Consider the following 17,886-nt stretch of genomic DNA (forward strand, 5'->3'; position numbering starts at 1 on the left):
CCAAAGGAAACACAAGCAGCGACAGCAACGCCATTGATTGATGTATCGAAATTAGAAAACTTTCGCAAACAGCTCTTCACGCTCGAGGTGTGTTGTTAGGACTAAGCGGTTTTGCGGATTTTTTGTTCCCATCTTTTGTCCGCTCCCCACTGGATTCCCAGTCAGTTCTAGAGAACAAGGAAAAAAACGGGAAAACTAATTTCCAAAAGCACCACGAGCATAAATGAAACATTTCCGGGAAACGAGAATGATTTTCTGTGGGCGGTTTTGTGTCTTTGTCCTTCCGTCGTAGGGTTTTTCCTTCGTTCGGTCGATAATAACATAATAACATCTCTTTGCGAAAACCAAACCCTTTTTTTTTAAATCTAGTTGAAAACATCGTTACCTTTTGCATGATTGAGGATGTTTCATTTCATTTTTAAACATGCACTGAATTGCTTGTACTTGACTTGTACTCGTTAAAAAATTTTAATTCTACGCTAAGCAGCAAAAGGATTTGTAGGGAAAACTTTTCCTCGGTCACGGGTTTGCCTCATTTTACATTCCACTTTACAAAAACTCTACTCGAATAGTGAAAGTTACTTCAAAAGTTCAAAGTAAATGATGATTCTGGTTGGTTCTGGATGGTTGGTTTAGCTCCTTTTTTCTTGTTGACATTACTATCGCGGCAAATTATTCGCAAAAGAAATTTCATCTGCCGATTTCACGCTCGTTACGCACAGTTTATTGAAAAACTATCCAATTGGTTCCGTAGAAAATGTTAATCGTTATTTTACTTTCAAGCGTCCGTCTTCCTAAGTAATCCCCAAACATATCTTAACATTCTGTATCAGAAAAGGAATAGGAAAAACAATGCTAAATAAATTCAAAGCAATTTGTAAATCGACTAGCAAGTCGACCAAGTATGACAATGAATTATCCACCAACAAAACTATCATCAAGCAATTGATAAGAGCTTCCCAAACGGCCTGGGGTTAACACGAACACGAAGCAATGCTAAGCAGAGACTGCAAGAAAAATAGCTGAAGGGAAATGGAAAGTTTCGTGCAACATATTTCGCAAGAAGCTAAACGATACAACTATTGCAAAACAAGACAAGGTAAGAGAACTACAGAACAGATAGGCTGAATCGGACTAAACGGCATGTCGCATTGTTGAGTTTCTGTTTGTAAAATTGCTGCTACTGCTGCTGCTGTTCACTAGGGATGGTTCACTTCCTTGACCATTTACGTTTCTTGTTAAGCCTAAACCTTCTTCCACGCATATGCGAGGATGCAAAAAGGGATCCATCCATCATTGTAACGTGCGTCGGGAACATGTGTTACACGGCATGGAGCCCTCTCAGAAAACATCAGCATAATCAATGCTACGCTTTTCAGCAACCGTTCCGTGCACCTTGTCGTGCATAGAACCGTTCAACGTGTACGAACGCCCCTAAACAAACTGATTCCTTTTTATTTGGACTCTCACTCTCTCGCTCGCCGGACGCATGATGGATGGAATCGAGACGATCTTTGCAAACCGTTTCGTAGAATCATATCAAATTACACATTCATAGCATAATTTCTCTTGTCTCGCAAACGATCGAGCCTGATATTAAAAGGATCACAGTTTGGCATGTAGGATAAAACAAGATTGATCTTTCCTAATCGAACCAATCGCTATCTGTAAATCGACTCTCCATTTTCTTACTCCTTACTTCTTCACAATGTCACACACAAACTCATCGCGAGTTCCCTCGTTTGCCAAGCGAAGGAAGTGCATCTGAGAGGAACGGTACCTTTACAAACTAATGAATAATAAGTACATATGCAAAAGACGAAACAAGACATCAGTTCCACTCCGTCGGGGAGACTTTGTGGTTCGCGTGTTGAACTTCTAGAACTCACCCCTTTGGATTCTGTATGTGTTTTTGTCTGTGTGCGTGTGTTTGTGTGTAAGTGTACATGAACTTTATAGTGATATGTAGAACAGCAAAAAAACAAAAACTGTAGAATCCTGACAGCAGATGATAATAGTTCAAACCTTGGGGTTTTCCACCACCAAACTGCCGTTATCTGTACCGGCCAATCGAATGGAGGAAAACGCCAGCCAAGTGAGAGGCGAAGGTCAAAACAAGGCTGAGGAATCAATAACCTAAAGATCAAAACACGTTGTACAACGGAACAAAAAAGGAAAAACACACATACACCATTTTACTGGTCAGTTGCGATGAGGAAGAAAGAAACCAAAGTTGTACTTTAAGTATGAACCGAGAGCAAAAGAGCTCCGTCAGTCAGTGCAGCTCGCCCGCCAGGCCAGTTCAGTCACACAAAAAAGCTGAAAAGTGTACGAGGTGTAAACATGTTCCATGTTGATGTAAACTCATTGAAAGCTTAAAGTCTGGAGAAAATGAACGCGAGATAGAGGACAGAGTAAGAAAAATAGGAAAATCCCGATGTACTAGGAAACAACAGAATCAAAAAAAACACATCTCAATGTTTCACCCACTGGTTCCGATACGAAAGCAAGTGAAAATTGATCAAGTATTTCGAGTTTTTGTTGAATGTTGAACGGAAAGGGAAATTTGGGTCGTTTGAAAAGGAAGTACATTGCAAAACGCGTGTGTATTACACACCTTTTTGGCAAAAAAATTCAACTCTTCGAGCGATAAAATCCAACTCATTTGTAATCACTTTTGAGGCAATTAGAACAAAATGTATGTAGTGAATGATTGAAACAATGGTGGGAAAAAGAAGTGAAGGAAAACTGGAAACAAATTCCAAATTGTAATGTGAATCTTTTTTCTCTTTGAAATTTGAAAAAAAAAACAAAAACACACAAGCAGCTCACTAACACCATACTAAGCATAAAAAATACTAATAGTGTTGAGAAGGGACAGTCTTGACGAATTTTTTGTAAGATTGTAGCAAAAAAACAGCAGCAATGAAAATGAAATGTAACCGAGTGCGTCATTTAAGAAAGGAAACAACAGCTACTAATCTTAACAAAAGTCAAATGGACTTACCAGGAAAAGTCTACCACGAAAAATCAAAAAAATAAAACAAATTGTATCATAATTATTGGCTGTTCGTTTTCCTCTTCCTTCCTCTCGTTTGACCATCCGAAAGTGTTTGTAAATTGATCACACAACTTGTATTTGGAAAAAAATCATCTGATTTAAACATACACAGCTGGACGAGCTTAATTCCAATACCATATGCTTTTTTGTAACTTTTCAGCAAAACGTCCCAATCCAGAACATGATGGACACGCTCCCAGCAGGTGAATTTAATTTATGCCACATTAATAATTTCATATTTTATTGAATTAAATGCTTCACTGAACGTGTGGTAAGCTCCATTTTTTTTTGTCGCTCCTTCTATTACACCATCCCATCGTTGTTCATGGCGCGAATTTTATGTTTCAATCTATCGTAGCATAATTTAATTATAATTGAATTGTACAATTACAATGGAGTGCTCTGCGCGCTAGTGACAAAAAGCCATTGATCAGTGAACGTTGAATCGAGAGTAGATTAGCAAACAGCTAATGAGCAAATTACCGACGAACGCGTTAGATCGAAAAGAACACTATGGAGTGTGTGTGTGTGTTTTAGAGGCCAATGTGTGGCTTTGTTTCAACGATGAAGCTTTAATTGTATGCTTCAGTCAATTGAATGTCAAGCGTAAACATGACTTTTGTTACTAGAGCGCTATCAGCGTTAGTGCATTAGTGCACTACTGCAGCCATTCTGTTGATTTGTATTTTGAATTTTCTGAAGCGCCTCAAAGTATGCAATGTGTCTCTTTCCATTTCTCTACGGGGAATTTAAAGACTTTTTTGAAGCTTTTAGAAACAATGATTTTAAATTTTGTAAATCAAAATTGCTGATTGCAAGTGATGCTACGATAATTACCTCACAAAAACTCATCCTCCTGCTATAAATATCACTTAATAGCATAGTGTACAGAGCAACATTTCCCACGAGAAACCGTTTCACAGGAAATGGATGTTAATAAGCATAAAGTTGATTAGATCGACAATCTATTTCCTATCGGTGTGGTGCTATATTGCAACCAACAGCGCACCTTCACTGCTGCTGCCAAAAATTCAAACACGAACCATTCTAGAAATTACACCAAAATCGCACGGGAAATCATCAAAACCTGTAGAGCCCACGCAGATTCACCGGTGTGCTTCACGGTGATGATGAACCGATGGGGAAACTTTTCCCCACCACCACCACCACCACCACGGCCACGCATAGATACACTGATGACAGTCACCGGGGTTCGATGCGACAACGTGATTAGGTGCTTTAAAAACGGATCGCAATCACCCAAAAACGCTTTGGTAAGCATTTGCCCAACCAATCGAGCAGCTGAAATCGAGGAGGAGCTCGATTTCAACGAAGGTTTTGCTTTTCTTGGGAAAAATGAGCCATTTCGTATCGAGCCCAAAAGAAAGAAGAATGCCACCGACAAAAGGCGTCCAAATACGTTGGGCTTATTGAGAAAAGCTCTACCACCACAATTTGGGAAGAGATTTGGTGTTCTTCGCTGGCGGTTTCGATCAGTAGCACAGACCATGATGGTTGCAAGATATCTAAAACTACGATTCCTTGCCGAACAGCCGGCATTGATGCGGATTAGTTTCTCACTGTCTCGTTGGTAAAGGGGATGAGATGAAGGGATCAAAGAATGCTCGGTGGAGTCCATGGATGGAACAATATACTTTTAGTGAGTGATTCAACCCTTCAGTTATCGCGATTCAATTCGGGTTCTCATTTCCATTTAGGATGAGCACTTGATCTACACCTATACACCACCGTGATACCACCATCACCGCAATTCGCACCAAAGCTCGGTGTTATTTAATTCATGCAACTTTGTTGTGCTGCTGCTGTTGCGGAGGGATGGTTGTTTCTTGCCATAAAGTGTGGTGGAATAGTGAGTGAGCTGCCGCATCCTCTGCCCTTCTCTAGCATTCCTCGTCGACAGTTGGAGGGCTAGCGTTTCGTTGAGCTTTTCGAGAAGGGTGATTCGGCTTCCGCAAATCGATACACCGCTCGTTGCTCGATTGCATCCGGTGCTTCAGCTGATTGGATTTCCATTATCGACTACTAGCGACGATGGCCAGCAGGAAGTGGCTAAGAACAGGGTGGCACAGAACCGAGCTCGAAAGGGCTCGATTTCGGACAGACTAATACATCTCTCGTCGATGGTGAAGGGATCGGAATAGATGGCCGTAACGTTCCATAATCGAAAATTGACACCATTTTACTTCATCCTTTTCGTGTGCATTTATAGCCAGAGCTTTAGCTTAACCTTCAGTGTAGTATAAATTAAACCCTACCCTACCTGATTCGTTTTTAGGATGCCAATGCTTTGCTTTAAATGAAGATAAAACATTTGAACCTCTTGTGCGCGTTTCGGGAAAAGTAAATACACATACTCCAAATGCTGTAAAGCAGCTGTAAAACGTCGCTCTCTCTCGCTCTCCCCATTTCATTCCACTTCAGTGGTCCTCACCCACAAAACCGATCTTTGAACTTTTTCCCGCCAGAAGTAGCATCACATCTGTTTGCACAGAAATTCCCCAAAAACCCACTGCAACATAATGCAAACACACAAACCTACACACACCTGTGCAGCCACACCAACCCATTCCGGAGCAACTTATGGGAAGGCTCATTTGGCTCATCTCTTAGCTCGAAATGATTTATGCTGTTTTGAAGAGGACCAGCGCTCGTATGTTATGCTTTTCCTGTTTTTGCACGTTTTCGAGGGCAAGCTTTTCAATTATTCTTTTTAGGGGCCAGTTTCGAGCTACGTTTTTTGTTTACCTTTTATTTTTTTATTTTTTGCTGCTCCCTGGCCTGGGCCCGGACTTCCTGTCCAGTCCTTGAGCGCACACAAACCTCGGTAAAAGCGACAGAACAAAAAAAAACAACAACCTCCACCCACTTGGAGTGCACAACATATACATAAAACGGATGCAAACAAAACCTTTCTGCAAGCATCTCGGGGTAGTACACACACGCGCCCGCTCTCGGGGATACGTGAGAGTCCAGTTTTTCGTTCGGTCAGTAATTAAACTTCCATTTTTGCTTGCGAAATGCGTAGGCACCACCCAGACCGTTGTGCCAGCATCGGAAGCATCGGGAGAAGTGTGGTCAATAGCTGACTGGGGAGAGGAAGGGTTGGATGATTTGTGCACCGTTCTGTACTTGCATTTTCACTTTACCACCGCCCGGGGGGGGCAAAAAAAAACGTGTCGCTCGACCATTCCAGTTTCCTGCTGCGGCTCAATTTTTCATTCATTATTTATTTTTAATTACCATCAGTACTCGGTGATTTTCACAAGCTTTGAAAAATTGTACCACACAATAGCACGCCAAGCATCGGTGGAGTCGTGGTATTTTTTCCGATAGAGTTTTTCTCTCTTTCTGCTGTCCACTTAATCCGTGATATGAATTTGGAAATCACGGTTGAAGAATTACATTTATGGTTTTAGTTTAGATTTAAATGGCAGTATTGGGTCGTGTTCCAGTGTTCCACGGAAAAATAGGTTTTACTTACCGGGGTTTTCCGTTCGAAATTCGTTTGGTCGAATGATTGGTTGACGGACACGTCTGGTATTCGCTAAATTCCCACTTAAACCGAGTCACCGAGTCATACTTTTTTCCAATCACTTGATATTACTTAATACTACACTAGGACACATCACGTTGTGGTTGGTCAGGTCAACCTCTTGGAAAACCTTCACGATTCAACACACGCACATACACACAGAAACACAAACGAAACACACCGAAAACGCACTAACCCGAGTAAAATCCCGCACGAGTAAAATCACAGCAAAATGTAAATAGATGCATCGGTCGAGCGAATCGGATCCAAATTGAATTAATTACGAACCACTGAAGCAATTTGGTAAAGCTGCGTGCTTTAGCAAAGGGGTACACTAAACGATTTCTCTCGTTTGCTTTTATGACCGCGATCGGTCCACCAAAGACCAACAAGACAAGCCACGAGTTCAGCACACGCCAGTGGAAAGCCGAAAATCGCAAGCAGTAAAGCCTCTTGGATGAATCACCTTTGATTAGGCGCCAATTTACGACGGATGCATCGAAAGTCGACACCGAAACAAACACACAGAAGAAGAACAAATTAAACTAACACAAACGAAAGTCGCGCGGGTGCAAAAATGAGTTTTTGGCTTTCTTCTTCTTACATTCCCCGCGTGGGTTTTTGGGATGATTTTTTTCGGCTTTTTCTGCCATTAGCACTGCTTTAATCTTCATTCATCTTCGCACACTAGACACCCGAGGTATAAATCTCACTAATGTAAGTGGTTTTAAGCTAAAATTCACTATATTTTATAGTAATTTATGCATTTTCTTCGGAGTCACACGGAAAGGACGCTTCACTGGCACACGCACTAGAATGACTGATCGCGCTCTCCCGAATGACAGTTCTCGATCGTTCTCTCTGTGACAGATTTGCTCTCTCCCACTTTCTCCATAATCGATATGGCGGCATCTTATCAGTGGGCAAAGCACGTGGCTTGCACGATGCGCAAACTGTTCTTAGTTTGATTTGCGTTGATTGCGTCCTGATCTCAGCCAGGTCCAACTCTCGTCACACAGCGCCATCTCGTGCTGGATCAACGAAGCGGTAGCACTGTTTTTAGTAGCCCAAGCCGTGGTACGAATTTATTTATAATATATTATTATGACTTTAGCCTTATTGTCACTCCCTCAAAAGGCGTTTCAACAAACGGTACATTCCTGCTTATAATGTCCCGTATCCTGGACATACTCGGTAGAGAAAGTTGTACTATTCTCCGCAATTTTTATTCTTCATCTAGCAATACTCTTCCCGACCGTGCAATGTCCTGCATATTTACCCCAAACACGAAAAACACACATGTTAACCGATAAAATTGCGTACGGCCCCACCACCCCAATGACTCCAATCACCAACAACATCCCACTTGTCAAAGTTTACAAACAGCGCATGTGAACAAACGGCGAATCCTCTGTCGCTCCACGGTTTCGGCACCACGGAAGGCGTTTTATGAATGTTTTATCATTATTTAATTTATTCAATGATTAATGTATCGGCAGATGATGCCAATGTTGTGCGCTTCAGTCCTCTGGTTAATGTGCGCTTTCAGTGGACTATGGCAAAACGCAGGAAGAAAAACAAACAAAAAATACTCCATTTTCCTTCCCAAGCAGATAATATGTGCCGAGTATCCGGTAGACTCTTTGGGAAAACATTTTCCCATGGTTTCCCATGCCGAATGGCGTCACGCGTGGTGGTGGGTGATATATGATTTTATTTTGATTTTTACTGGGCTGCTGCTGCAATATTTTACTATGCATCGGAACAACAGCCTCACAGCGACAGCGACAACGAATGGAACTCCGGCAGAGGAGAGACACAAGATTAAACAAGCGGTGGGTGTCCTTTAACGGGCAAAACAAATCATGCGTTGTTCGAAAATTGGCTATGATTTCGTAATGTTTACTCGAAAGTGAACCAATATAATGAATTGATTCGTACGTACAAACGGATCAAGTGAAGCTTTATTAGTTCCGTTTAAGTGGTTCGTGAAATGGTGTAACATTATTAACATACGTAATACATAATGCATGCATACGTAAGAACAGAAAATAGAAGCATTGGAGTAGATTTTGAAGGTGCTGCATCTCACGCCCGTCACCCGGTTCGTGGAAAAAGCGCATTCCTCATCAACCCAACGGTCCCAAAGAAAAGGGTAGGAAAAAAAGCTACAATGGCGCACACTCCAACAAAAACGAGATCCTACCGCTCAAGCATCACTGCGTCAATGGAGCATCATCGACACCTCCATTATCATCAGCAACCATGATACGGGGGGCATCATCATCATCGTCGGCGTCGTCGTCGTCGCTACCGTCAGTAGTCAGGGTGAGCCAAGCTGCAAGTGAAAAATGCAAGTGCTAAATTGCGCACACCGGGCGGCAAGGAAAAAGCGCGCAAAAACAAACACCACAATTCATCAGCCGGCCCGGGAGTCTTGGGTGGAAATAAATAATACCGCATTTAAATGAAGTAATGAAAAATTAAGAAACGACAGGACGAGAAGCCGACTGCCGGGTCGATGAAGGATGGTGCCAGGTTCGCTGATGATCGCTGAAAGACAAATGCGCTTCTACTGGAAAATACAGGGAGAGACCGCCAACAAACAGAGAAGAAAGTTTATGGGGGTTTTCCATTTAAATTTAAATATCAACCGTTGGGCAGCATCATGCTCTCTCGCACTCTGTTTCACAATTATCTTGATCTTATTTTAAAACAAACACAAAACCTAAAGTACCGACGAAGATTAGTAAATGGCACCGTGATGTAGCAGCGTTGGTGTTAAGTGTGGGCAATGATCAACCTTTTGCACGGATAATACATTCAAGCTTTTAAAAGGCACACTTTCACGCCCAGGTGAGAACCGTAGAACACAGCTAGGCAAACACCCATCAATCACAAGGAATGTCTGAAAGCGGAAGAGCCAGCTACCGACGCTTAACCTACGCAGTTCGCTTTCGGGAAGTACCTGTGCCACCGGTGAAAGATGGCTGCAATTTTTCATCCGTTACACTGAGAGCAAGCTACGGAACAATATCGCGAAGAGTGTCAAACTTCCTTCAATCAGAAGATTGTTGTGTAAAAGTGTTAGAGATGGATTGTATAGAGCAATCAAATACCATTAAATAAATAAAAACAAATAAACATCCTGCAACCGTACATTCTTGTGCAGCGATAAAGCTTCACACTAAACCAAACCATGCGACGTTCTATCCGTCCATTTTTGTCATGATGGAAAGTGTTCCGTTTTTTTTTCTGGCCACTCGAAAGTCAACCACAAACAGAGCTGACTTACAACCCACACAAGCGCATCGATTACAAGCGAAAGGGCGAAGAATTTTCATTCCCTTACAAAAGGATTGCTAGTAAAACATTCCTTTTCCGAAAGGGGCCACCACTTCGGCGCGGTTTCGCGGTCTGACGACGCCGATCGTTGCCAGCATCGGAAACGCTGGAGAACCCCGACCCCATTACACTGGGATGCCAATACAGCGACCAAAAAACCCGGTAGTTTGTGCTGTATGTATTGCTTTCTTCACCGTTGTGCTCAGTACAATTTCGCGGATGCAGTTGTAACTGCATCCTTGATACGGGAAATGTGGTTTGCAACTCTTGGCTCCTTCTCGGAGCTGCCTTTCCATCCTGCAATGGATGACAAATGACATGAGTTATTTTGTTACAACTTTTAACCGCATACAGTTTTTCTTCGCTCAACTGTTATTGTACCAGTTCAGCGGGAGAAACTGTAACCAGTTTTTTTCAATTTATTTCATGTTTTTTTTCGGGTGGGTTACGAAAACTATGGGTAGTGTTTTGTTTTGTTTATGTTGTTTTACTCATGTATTACAACTACGGAAGCATTGAAGAATTTCCACTTCATCTCGCAGGATCTAACGGAGGAAAGAAAACGAGCTTTTAAGCTTATCTCCTGCGCTCGCCCAAGCTTATCACTGTAGCACCATTTGAAGCTAATTTTCACATCTTTTTCCGTTGATGGAAAACAGTAGGAAAACCCTCGTTTCGCTTTTCCGCTGGACAAAATATGATTTATTTAAGCTGCGTATGAGGTCGTCTGGTCGGAAAATTGCTTTAACAATAATACGCATCTTAGCTTCTTTTCCTGCGAAAAAGTTCCTCCAACCAACATCTTTCTAGGGGTCTAGAGATGCCGTTTCAAAATCAGGTTTATATCCCCATTTTACGCGTCTTTCACCCCAAGCGGAACAAACGCACAAGACGAGACAAATGTATTTATGGGAGGTGAAAAAAAAACTTCTCGCCGGAACAGGCACGGATTCGTGTCGTGCTCCGGCTGTTCCCTCAGGCTTTCGAACCAACCGTGGCCTCTAATGCCTACGACAGATACGACAGATGGAACGAGTGCGAGTGGACCTCCTCCTCCTCTGGACAATCCTCCGGAGATTCGCCGTGTTCCAGTTTCATCGCAAACAACAGCCATTATTGGCACAGATTGCTCGTTACGTTCCACCACAGTTCGAAGCGCAGGAATGGACCACTTTTTCCTGCCCTTCCGTCTCGTTCACTCATAAACGCTGGCAATACGGGCAAGCTCATTTCACCCTTGGGCAAGCTATTTCACTTCGGCCTAAGCGCTGGAACTAACGAACCCAGAACGCTAGCGGGATAAACGCCGGCCCGAGGTGGGAGCAGGACGGTACCGAGCGAGTGCGAGGGTAGAATGATACGATAAAAAGTCCCCGAGGAAATTAAATTTTATGGATTTTCATATTAAAACAATATCTCTAAAGAAGAGCACTTCTTCATTTTTTCTCCACGATCATTCCGGCAGATCTAATTGTAATTGACTCTCGTCTAGACGAGCAATTTGTGCTTTGTTTGTCGAAGCGACGCACAGCTTGAAGGACGCTGACTTCCATCGAATTCGGTATATTTTTGAACCACTTTCACTAAGAACTTTGCTCGATAAGCTTCAACACGCAACGAAATTCATTTTAGATAGGAATACACCGTTTAGATATTCTCGAATGCTTATCACTAACACTCCGTGGACTTTTCGTTCCAATACACTTTAGTGATCGCATAAATTTCACAACGATTGCTTCGAACAGTCCGTTCCCTCTAAACTTCGCCCCCCTCGATAGGTAGTAGCTTCCCGTGGATTCGTTTAGCCACGTGTGTTTGCACCTAAAAGCCACAAAAATGATCACAAAACGTGCCTCCGATCGCGCTTTGTAGCAGCATTTCATGCAAGCGCTTTTGTGTACCACCGAAAGTGTGTTGAGAAACTGGAATCAACGGAATCGATATTGGATCACCATAATCGACCCTATTCGCAAAGTGCACCCTGCTAAAAGCAGCATTATGGGTGGAAGGATACACAACAACAAAAAACTGTCCTCCAAAACTCCATCATTGACATCTGCGAAGCTTTCTTACCGGTGTCGTTCGACATTTCACGACCGGCTTTCGCGCATTTTGTGTTTTATCTTCATCTTTAAGTTGGAATTTGGCCCGAATTTCCTACCATCGGATTCATGACAAGAAAAAAAAACATGCCACAGCCAAAAAACGTTCTCCGAACGGACGCGAAGGATTTAAATAATATCAAACGTGTACCAGGACGCTAGACGCGTGAGGCGAAACGGAAGCGTACAAACTCAGTAAAACATGAAACCGAGCTGGTTTCCTTCCTGTTTCGGTAAATGGAATCGTTTCGAGCCGTTATTGGTGCTTTTCTTTTGTCTTTTCCCGCCTTTCCTCTTGGTACGCTTCGCCCAACCATCGTGCATCCTCTGTCTCATCACCCGTTCGTCATCCTGTGGTGAGAAATGAAGCAGCTCCAATCGGGACGTGTTGGCTGAAGGCGATTTCCCCACCGGATTCGAATACATATTCATGATAGATAATCATAATAATTCCTGACACATCAATAACCATCAATATTCCGTTCCGGTTTTCTGCCTCTCGGTTTCTCCGCGGTCTGCCTACGATACCAACAGCGTTTTGAATAATTTTGGACAACCGTTCCGGGTGTCGTTTTGGACATTGCGCAAAGATGATCCTTTCTACCAGTGTTACCTTTTTCCAAATAGAGGCTAGCAATATTTTCTCTGGATAATCCAAGAGGACCATAAGAAATTTTTTCTCTTATTCACTCATACTGAAGGAAAGTTGATAGTATTTATTTTGAAAAAAGTAAAAATATGATAGCTCTGCTGTCTTTACACGGTAGAACCTGGGTTCAAATCCCATCCGGACTGTTCCCCCTTAGTGAGAACTACGAAAACAGCGCCAAGTAGCAAGCATCTGCACATCAAACATCCCATTCTGGTGGAGGTACATGATTAATAAACTGACAACTAACGACTTTCAAATGTCACGGATCACGCTCTTTATGTCACTCGGTAAACTAAACTCAACCCCGGTTTCTTTCTACGAAAACCCTCAGACATACACACAACATATCACAAACTTAAAGAGCGAAGAGCAACCTCAAACAGTGGGACACAAAACAACACAGACAAGAAAACAAAAACTTTCCTCAGCAGGGAACGAACGGCCATAAGTTGTATGGTTATGAATAATTTCATCCTCTCACATGAAGCGGGCCACATCGTTGACAGCCAACATGGCAACTACTAAGTCACACAGGGATGATGACGAATCGGCGAACAGAGGGGGGGGGGGAGGGGGAGAGGGGCAGTTATAGGGCAGTTGCCGCTGCTGCAGTGACAACTACCAAAACGATGTGCACCATCCATCACGTACGTACCCGGGCCTTGCACACTGCTGCGGCCAGCTCATTAGACGAAAAACCGGAACACTGCTGCACAGTCTGCATTCATTTGGCAGCTGGCCGCCCAGACACGGCAAACCCATTTTCGGGGAGTGAGCAGTTATTTTCAATTTGCTTTATTCCTCGTCATGAGGAACATGCGAAAAGCCCCGTGCACATAATCCTAGCGAAGGCGGGAGTGGAGGGGGATAATAATCGGGCTCACAGCCCACGAACATGGCAGATGTGCTACTGCGGAATTAGGCCGTCGAGTAGGCGGAGTACATTGAACCAACAATATAAAAAAAAAACATCACAGAGAAGGAGGAAAGTCAAAACGAGACAGCATCTTGAAAAGGGCTAACCACCAAGGCCACATATGCATTTTAATGCATAATGGATCCAATCGGGTTTCGTACTCAGAGACAGAGAGACTCTTTACAGTAAATCTTACACGTTTAATAGTTTTCAATGTAGTAGACCTTAATGGGAGTTTGCTGTAATAAAAGAAATAAACAACATTGGGACGAATGGTCCTCCTTCTCCCTTTCAACAGGAATTTACCTCCAAATAGGACATATCCTAACCGGGTTAGAAAATTTACTACCAAAATTAAATCAACCCATTAATTATGTACTGCACTCTTGCCCGTCTCCCTGGCAACTAAACATTGCGTGGCTTGCAGAATGTAGGTAACTAGATCACTTTTGGGCATGCTCATGGAATACATATTGTCACCGTGCTCACCAGTGTGTGCTTTGGATGCGTTCAATAATAAATAGAAAACAGAAGAGAATAATTTTAGATCAACTAGTGTATTGCACAATCCAACATCATTCGCAACTCACAAAATTAGCCCCAGAATGGCTTCTTATGCTCCTTCTTCACGAGAACAGTGAACGGGACTGGCTTCTCGACGTACACTGGCTCCTTCACGTACACTGGGTAGGGCTTATCGACATGAACTGCGTATGGCTTCGGGACCTCGACGTATTCCTTCTGGTAAACTGGCACATGGACTGGGTACTTCACTTCCACTGGGTATGGACGGTCAACGTGCACTGGGTATTTCTTCTCCACGTACACTGGAACCTTCTTCTCGACGACGACCGGGACCTTCTTCTCAACCTCAACTGGGTATGGGACCTTCACTTCGACTGGGACGTGCTTTTCGACCTCAACTGGGTACGGAACCGGGACCTTCTTGGTGATGATCTGCTTCACTTCCTTCTCGGAGTAGTCGTTACCGTAGTATCCGTGAGACTGCTGATGGTCATAGCCGTAGGTCTCGTACGATTCCTGTTGGGACGATCCCAGCTCCCACAGTCCACGCTTTTCCTTCTTGGAATCATCGACTGCCGCCGCGCTGGCAAGGGCCAGGGCCATAGAGAACACAATGAACGCCTGGAATAAGATCAAATTTAAGTAACGATCGGTTCCTTGCCTTGGCCATCTTTCAACTATAACTTCAATACTTACCTTCATGTCTGCCTACCGATATTTGGTGTCTACCGTCTACGTGCTACCAGTGAACGATCACAACCGAATGATACTGCTTTGGTCGACGGTGAGCATCTTTTATACCGACCGTCTCCACCCAAGTCGACTCGCTCTCTTCTTCCTCATCTGTTGTTGGTGAACATCAAAAGTGCCCCTTCGAAAAAAACCTAAATAAGTTACCGCACACGTTTGCACCTTTGCGCAATTAGTCGCCACTCCGGTCGCATCACATCGTTATTCCTAATAAAGGGGGTTAGCTTTATTTTGTTTCACCTCTTTTATTTTCAACGAACAGAGAAAATTGACGAGAAAGGAAAAGTTTATCGCACCCATCGCCCAGTGTGGGGAGGATGGCCCCATCTTGATGGAAAACGCATCCGACCGAACCCAATTCATGCGGCCACCAGGCTCCTGTCACGAGGGGTATTGACCGATACTGGGTCTTTCCATTGAGGTCGCTGATGCGTTGACACTAAACCTTACCTAACAGTACGAGTCACCGATTGCATTTGCGTCGGTGGATAACTTTCTGTGGCAAGGTGGATCTTGCAGTACTTTGAACTTCCGTTACAGTTGGCTCGGCTGATGTGGATAGCTATGAACCCATTTACACCTTCCGGTGCACCATTAATCTTGTAGCAGTTTTGTAAATCGACTTGACGTCGACGTTGCCTATCACATGCAAGGTCAACACTAATTTCATATGTTTTTGCTATGCGCTTACATTCATCGCATTACATGTGTAATGCTGTATGACGATTGAGCTGTTGTAAAATTTTAATTCATAAAATTCCAATGAACCAATGAAGGCCAGCTATGTTTAACTCTAAATCAATATATTTTTATTGGTAAATATTGAGTTCTCAGAATATTTTTATTTAAAATTAAAATTTCAAGAAGTTCTTGAGGAATAAAATTTTTCTCGTAACCAATTCTGACATTGTATGTAACTATGTTGACATAAGTATCTCTATTGGAAAGCTTGATAGAAATGTACCAATGAAGAAGTATAGTTGCAATTTTGTTAGATACTATGCATGAAATATAGTTAACTGTACTAAGATAGCCGATCAAACCCATCTGTCATTATTGTAACCAGCTTCAAAAAGACCACAAATGCTTAGAAAGAAGAAAAAAATTAAATAAGGCTATGCTAAACAACAGCGGTTTTATCGTAGTTTGGTCGCCTGATGTATATAATATAATATATAACATTCATTCATCATGAACATTCAACTGAAATTTTCCTTCCAATAAATAAGATTAATAGTATGCATGAATATTTAAACAAGATCTATTTTTCTTGTTAAATCAAAGCTTCACCGATGGATTCCCAATTCTACAAAATGGGCACTCATTGTGAATATTAAACAACCGTACGAGTCAAGTAACTAAGATAAGATAACTACTTTTTGAAATGATCCATGGCACATGTAGAAGCGGAAAGTAGCCAACAATACCAGGAGAAAAGCGCCCGTTGTTTCAAAATCACAAAAGTAGTAGAAGAAGAGAACCTTCACAGTTACTAATAAATAAAATCAATAATCAACTATATATAGAAAACACAGGATATTCAACTCAACATGGTATATTTAAGATTCAACCGAAGAATGACTTCTTGTGCTCCTTCTTCACGAGAACAGTGAACGGGACTGGCTTCTCGACGTACACTGGCTCCTTCACGTACACTGGGTAGGGCTTATCGACATGAACTGCGTATGGCTTCGGAACCTCGACGTATTCCTTCTGGTAAACTGGCACATGGACTGGGTACTTCACTTCCACTGGGTATGGACGGTCAACGTGCACTGGGTATTTCTTCTCCACGTACACTGGAACCTTCTTCTCGACGACGACCGGGACCTTCTTCTCAACCTCAACTGGGTATGGGACCTTCACTTCGACTGGGACGTGCTTCTCGACCTCAACTGGGTATGGAACTGGGACCTTCTTGGTGATGATCTGCTTCACTTCCTTCTCGGAGTAGTCGTTACCATAGTATCCGTGAGACTGCTGATGGTCGTAGCCGTAGGTCTCGTACGATTCCTGTTGGGACGATCCCAGCTCCCACAGTCCGCGCTTTTCCTTCTTGGAATCATCGACTGCCGCCGCGCTGGCAAGGGCCAGGGCCATAGAGAACACAATGAACGCCTGGAAGAAAAGCCCTTTTCGTGAGATTCCTTCTGCGATGGATTGTCTTCACGGCGGATGCTTACCTTCATGTCTGCCTACTGATTGAATGTACTGCACGACTGGAGATCCTCAACTGAATGATGATCTGCTTCTGCCAGCACCTTTTTATATTGACGAGGCTTTGGATAGTGGTCATCCGTTTGCTTCTCTTTCGTTCACAGGGTTTCATGAGACAATTTATCACCAGAAAAGCCATAGAGCGTGACTCAATTATTGTATTGTATTGGTATTGGTTGCATCTTGTATTTTATTGTTTAACTTGTATTTCATAAACAACACTCACTAGTTGCGCCGAGCTATGATAATGTTATCTTCGAAATAAATATACGTGTAAGGAAAATAAATGCATAACAAATTGCACACAAAGCATCAGTTCTTACATCGATTTGCTTTGTTTTAATTCAGCCCACATTAAAGGGGATTTTTACATTTTATTTTAGCTTTATATTACCATACATTTATATATTTAAGCACGCGCTTTTCTCTAAACCTGCTTTGGAATCCAGGCTGTGAAGAATAACTCGTTCTTTAATCCTATTTTTGGAGGATAGGATATTCATATTCTTCTTGCTTTTATTTCGTACTAAAATTTCAGTACGTGCTGGCCTATCGTTTCTGGCTTTCTTGATTTGTTAGTTTTACTGAATGAGGCCCTCATGGCGTCCTCAGAAATCTGTTGTCCGAAATACACTTCAACCTCATACGCAACATGACTTTTAGTATAACATATTTCATATTATTTTGTGGCACAGGTTCTCTCACACCCCTTTGTTTTGTCTGAGTTTGTTAATAGAATTCCATCTTTAGATCGCAGCGCTCCAT

General features: G+C 42.6%; 2 protein-coding genes across 3 annotated transcripts in view; both read right to left on the reverse strand.

Annotated features, from left to right (window-relative positions):
• The window catches only part of LOC126568464 (MRG/MORF4L-binding protein), a 99,628-nt gene that overhangs the window by 42,053 nt on the left and 39,689 nt on the right, over nt 1-17,886 (reverse strand). Inside the window, exon 3 of one of the 2 annotated variants that reach the window (XM_050224946.1) lies at nt 11,975-11,987. The exons of the other annotated variant lie outside the window; for it this stretch is intronic. The gene's annotated coding sequence lies outside the window, so the exon portion shown is untranslated. Of the gene's footprint in view, nt 1-11,974; nt 11,988-17,886 lie in introns of those variants that run through there. 2 annotated transcript variants of the gene reach the window in all.
• On the reverse strand, nt 14,224-17,146 carry LOC126567693 (titin-like). Its single transcript, XM_050223910.1, has 4 exons — nt 17,088-17,146; nt 16,476-17,022; nt 14,915-14,997; nt 14,224-14,775 (listed from the first exon to the last, which is right to left on the reverse strand). The coding sequence occupies exons 1-4, from the start codon at nt 17,091-17,093 to the stop codon at nt 14,224-14,226; spliced, it is 1,188 nt and encodes a 395-aa protein (XP_050079867.1). The 5' UTR covers nt 17,094-17,146.

Source organism: Anopheles maculipalpis, chromosome 2RL (assembly GCF_943734695.1).
Source record: "Anopheles maculipalpis chromosome 2RL, idAnoMacuDA_375_x, whole genome shotgun sequence".
In the NCBI taxonomy this organism is placed as follows: domain Eukaryota; kingdom Metazoa; phylum Arthropoda; class Insecta; order Diptera; family Culicidae; genus Anopheles; species Anopheles maculipalpis.

What these genes read in the sequence shown, in the direction of transcription:
- LOC126567693 (XM_050223910.1), bottom strand. An exon ending in GCACAAGAAGTCATTCTTCG is followed by an intron (nt 14,998 to 16,475) that starts GTTGAATCTTAA and finishes CACCAACAACAG; the next exon opens with ATGAGGAAGAAGAGAGCGAG. An exon ending in GACCAAAGCAGTATCATTCG is followed by an intron (nt 14,776 to 14,914) that starts GTTGTGATCGTT and finishes ATCTTATTCCAG; the next exon opens with GCGTTCATTGTGTTCTCTAT.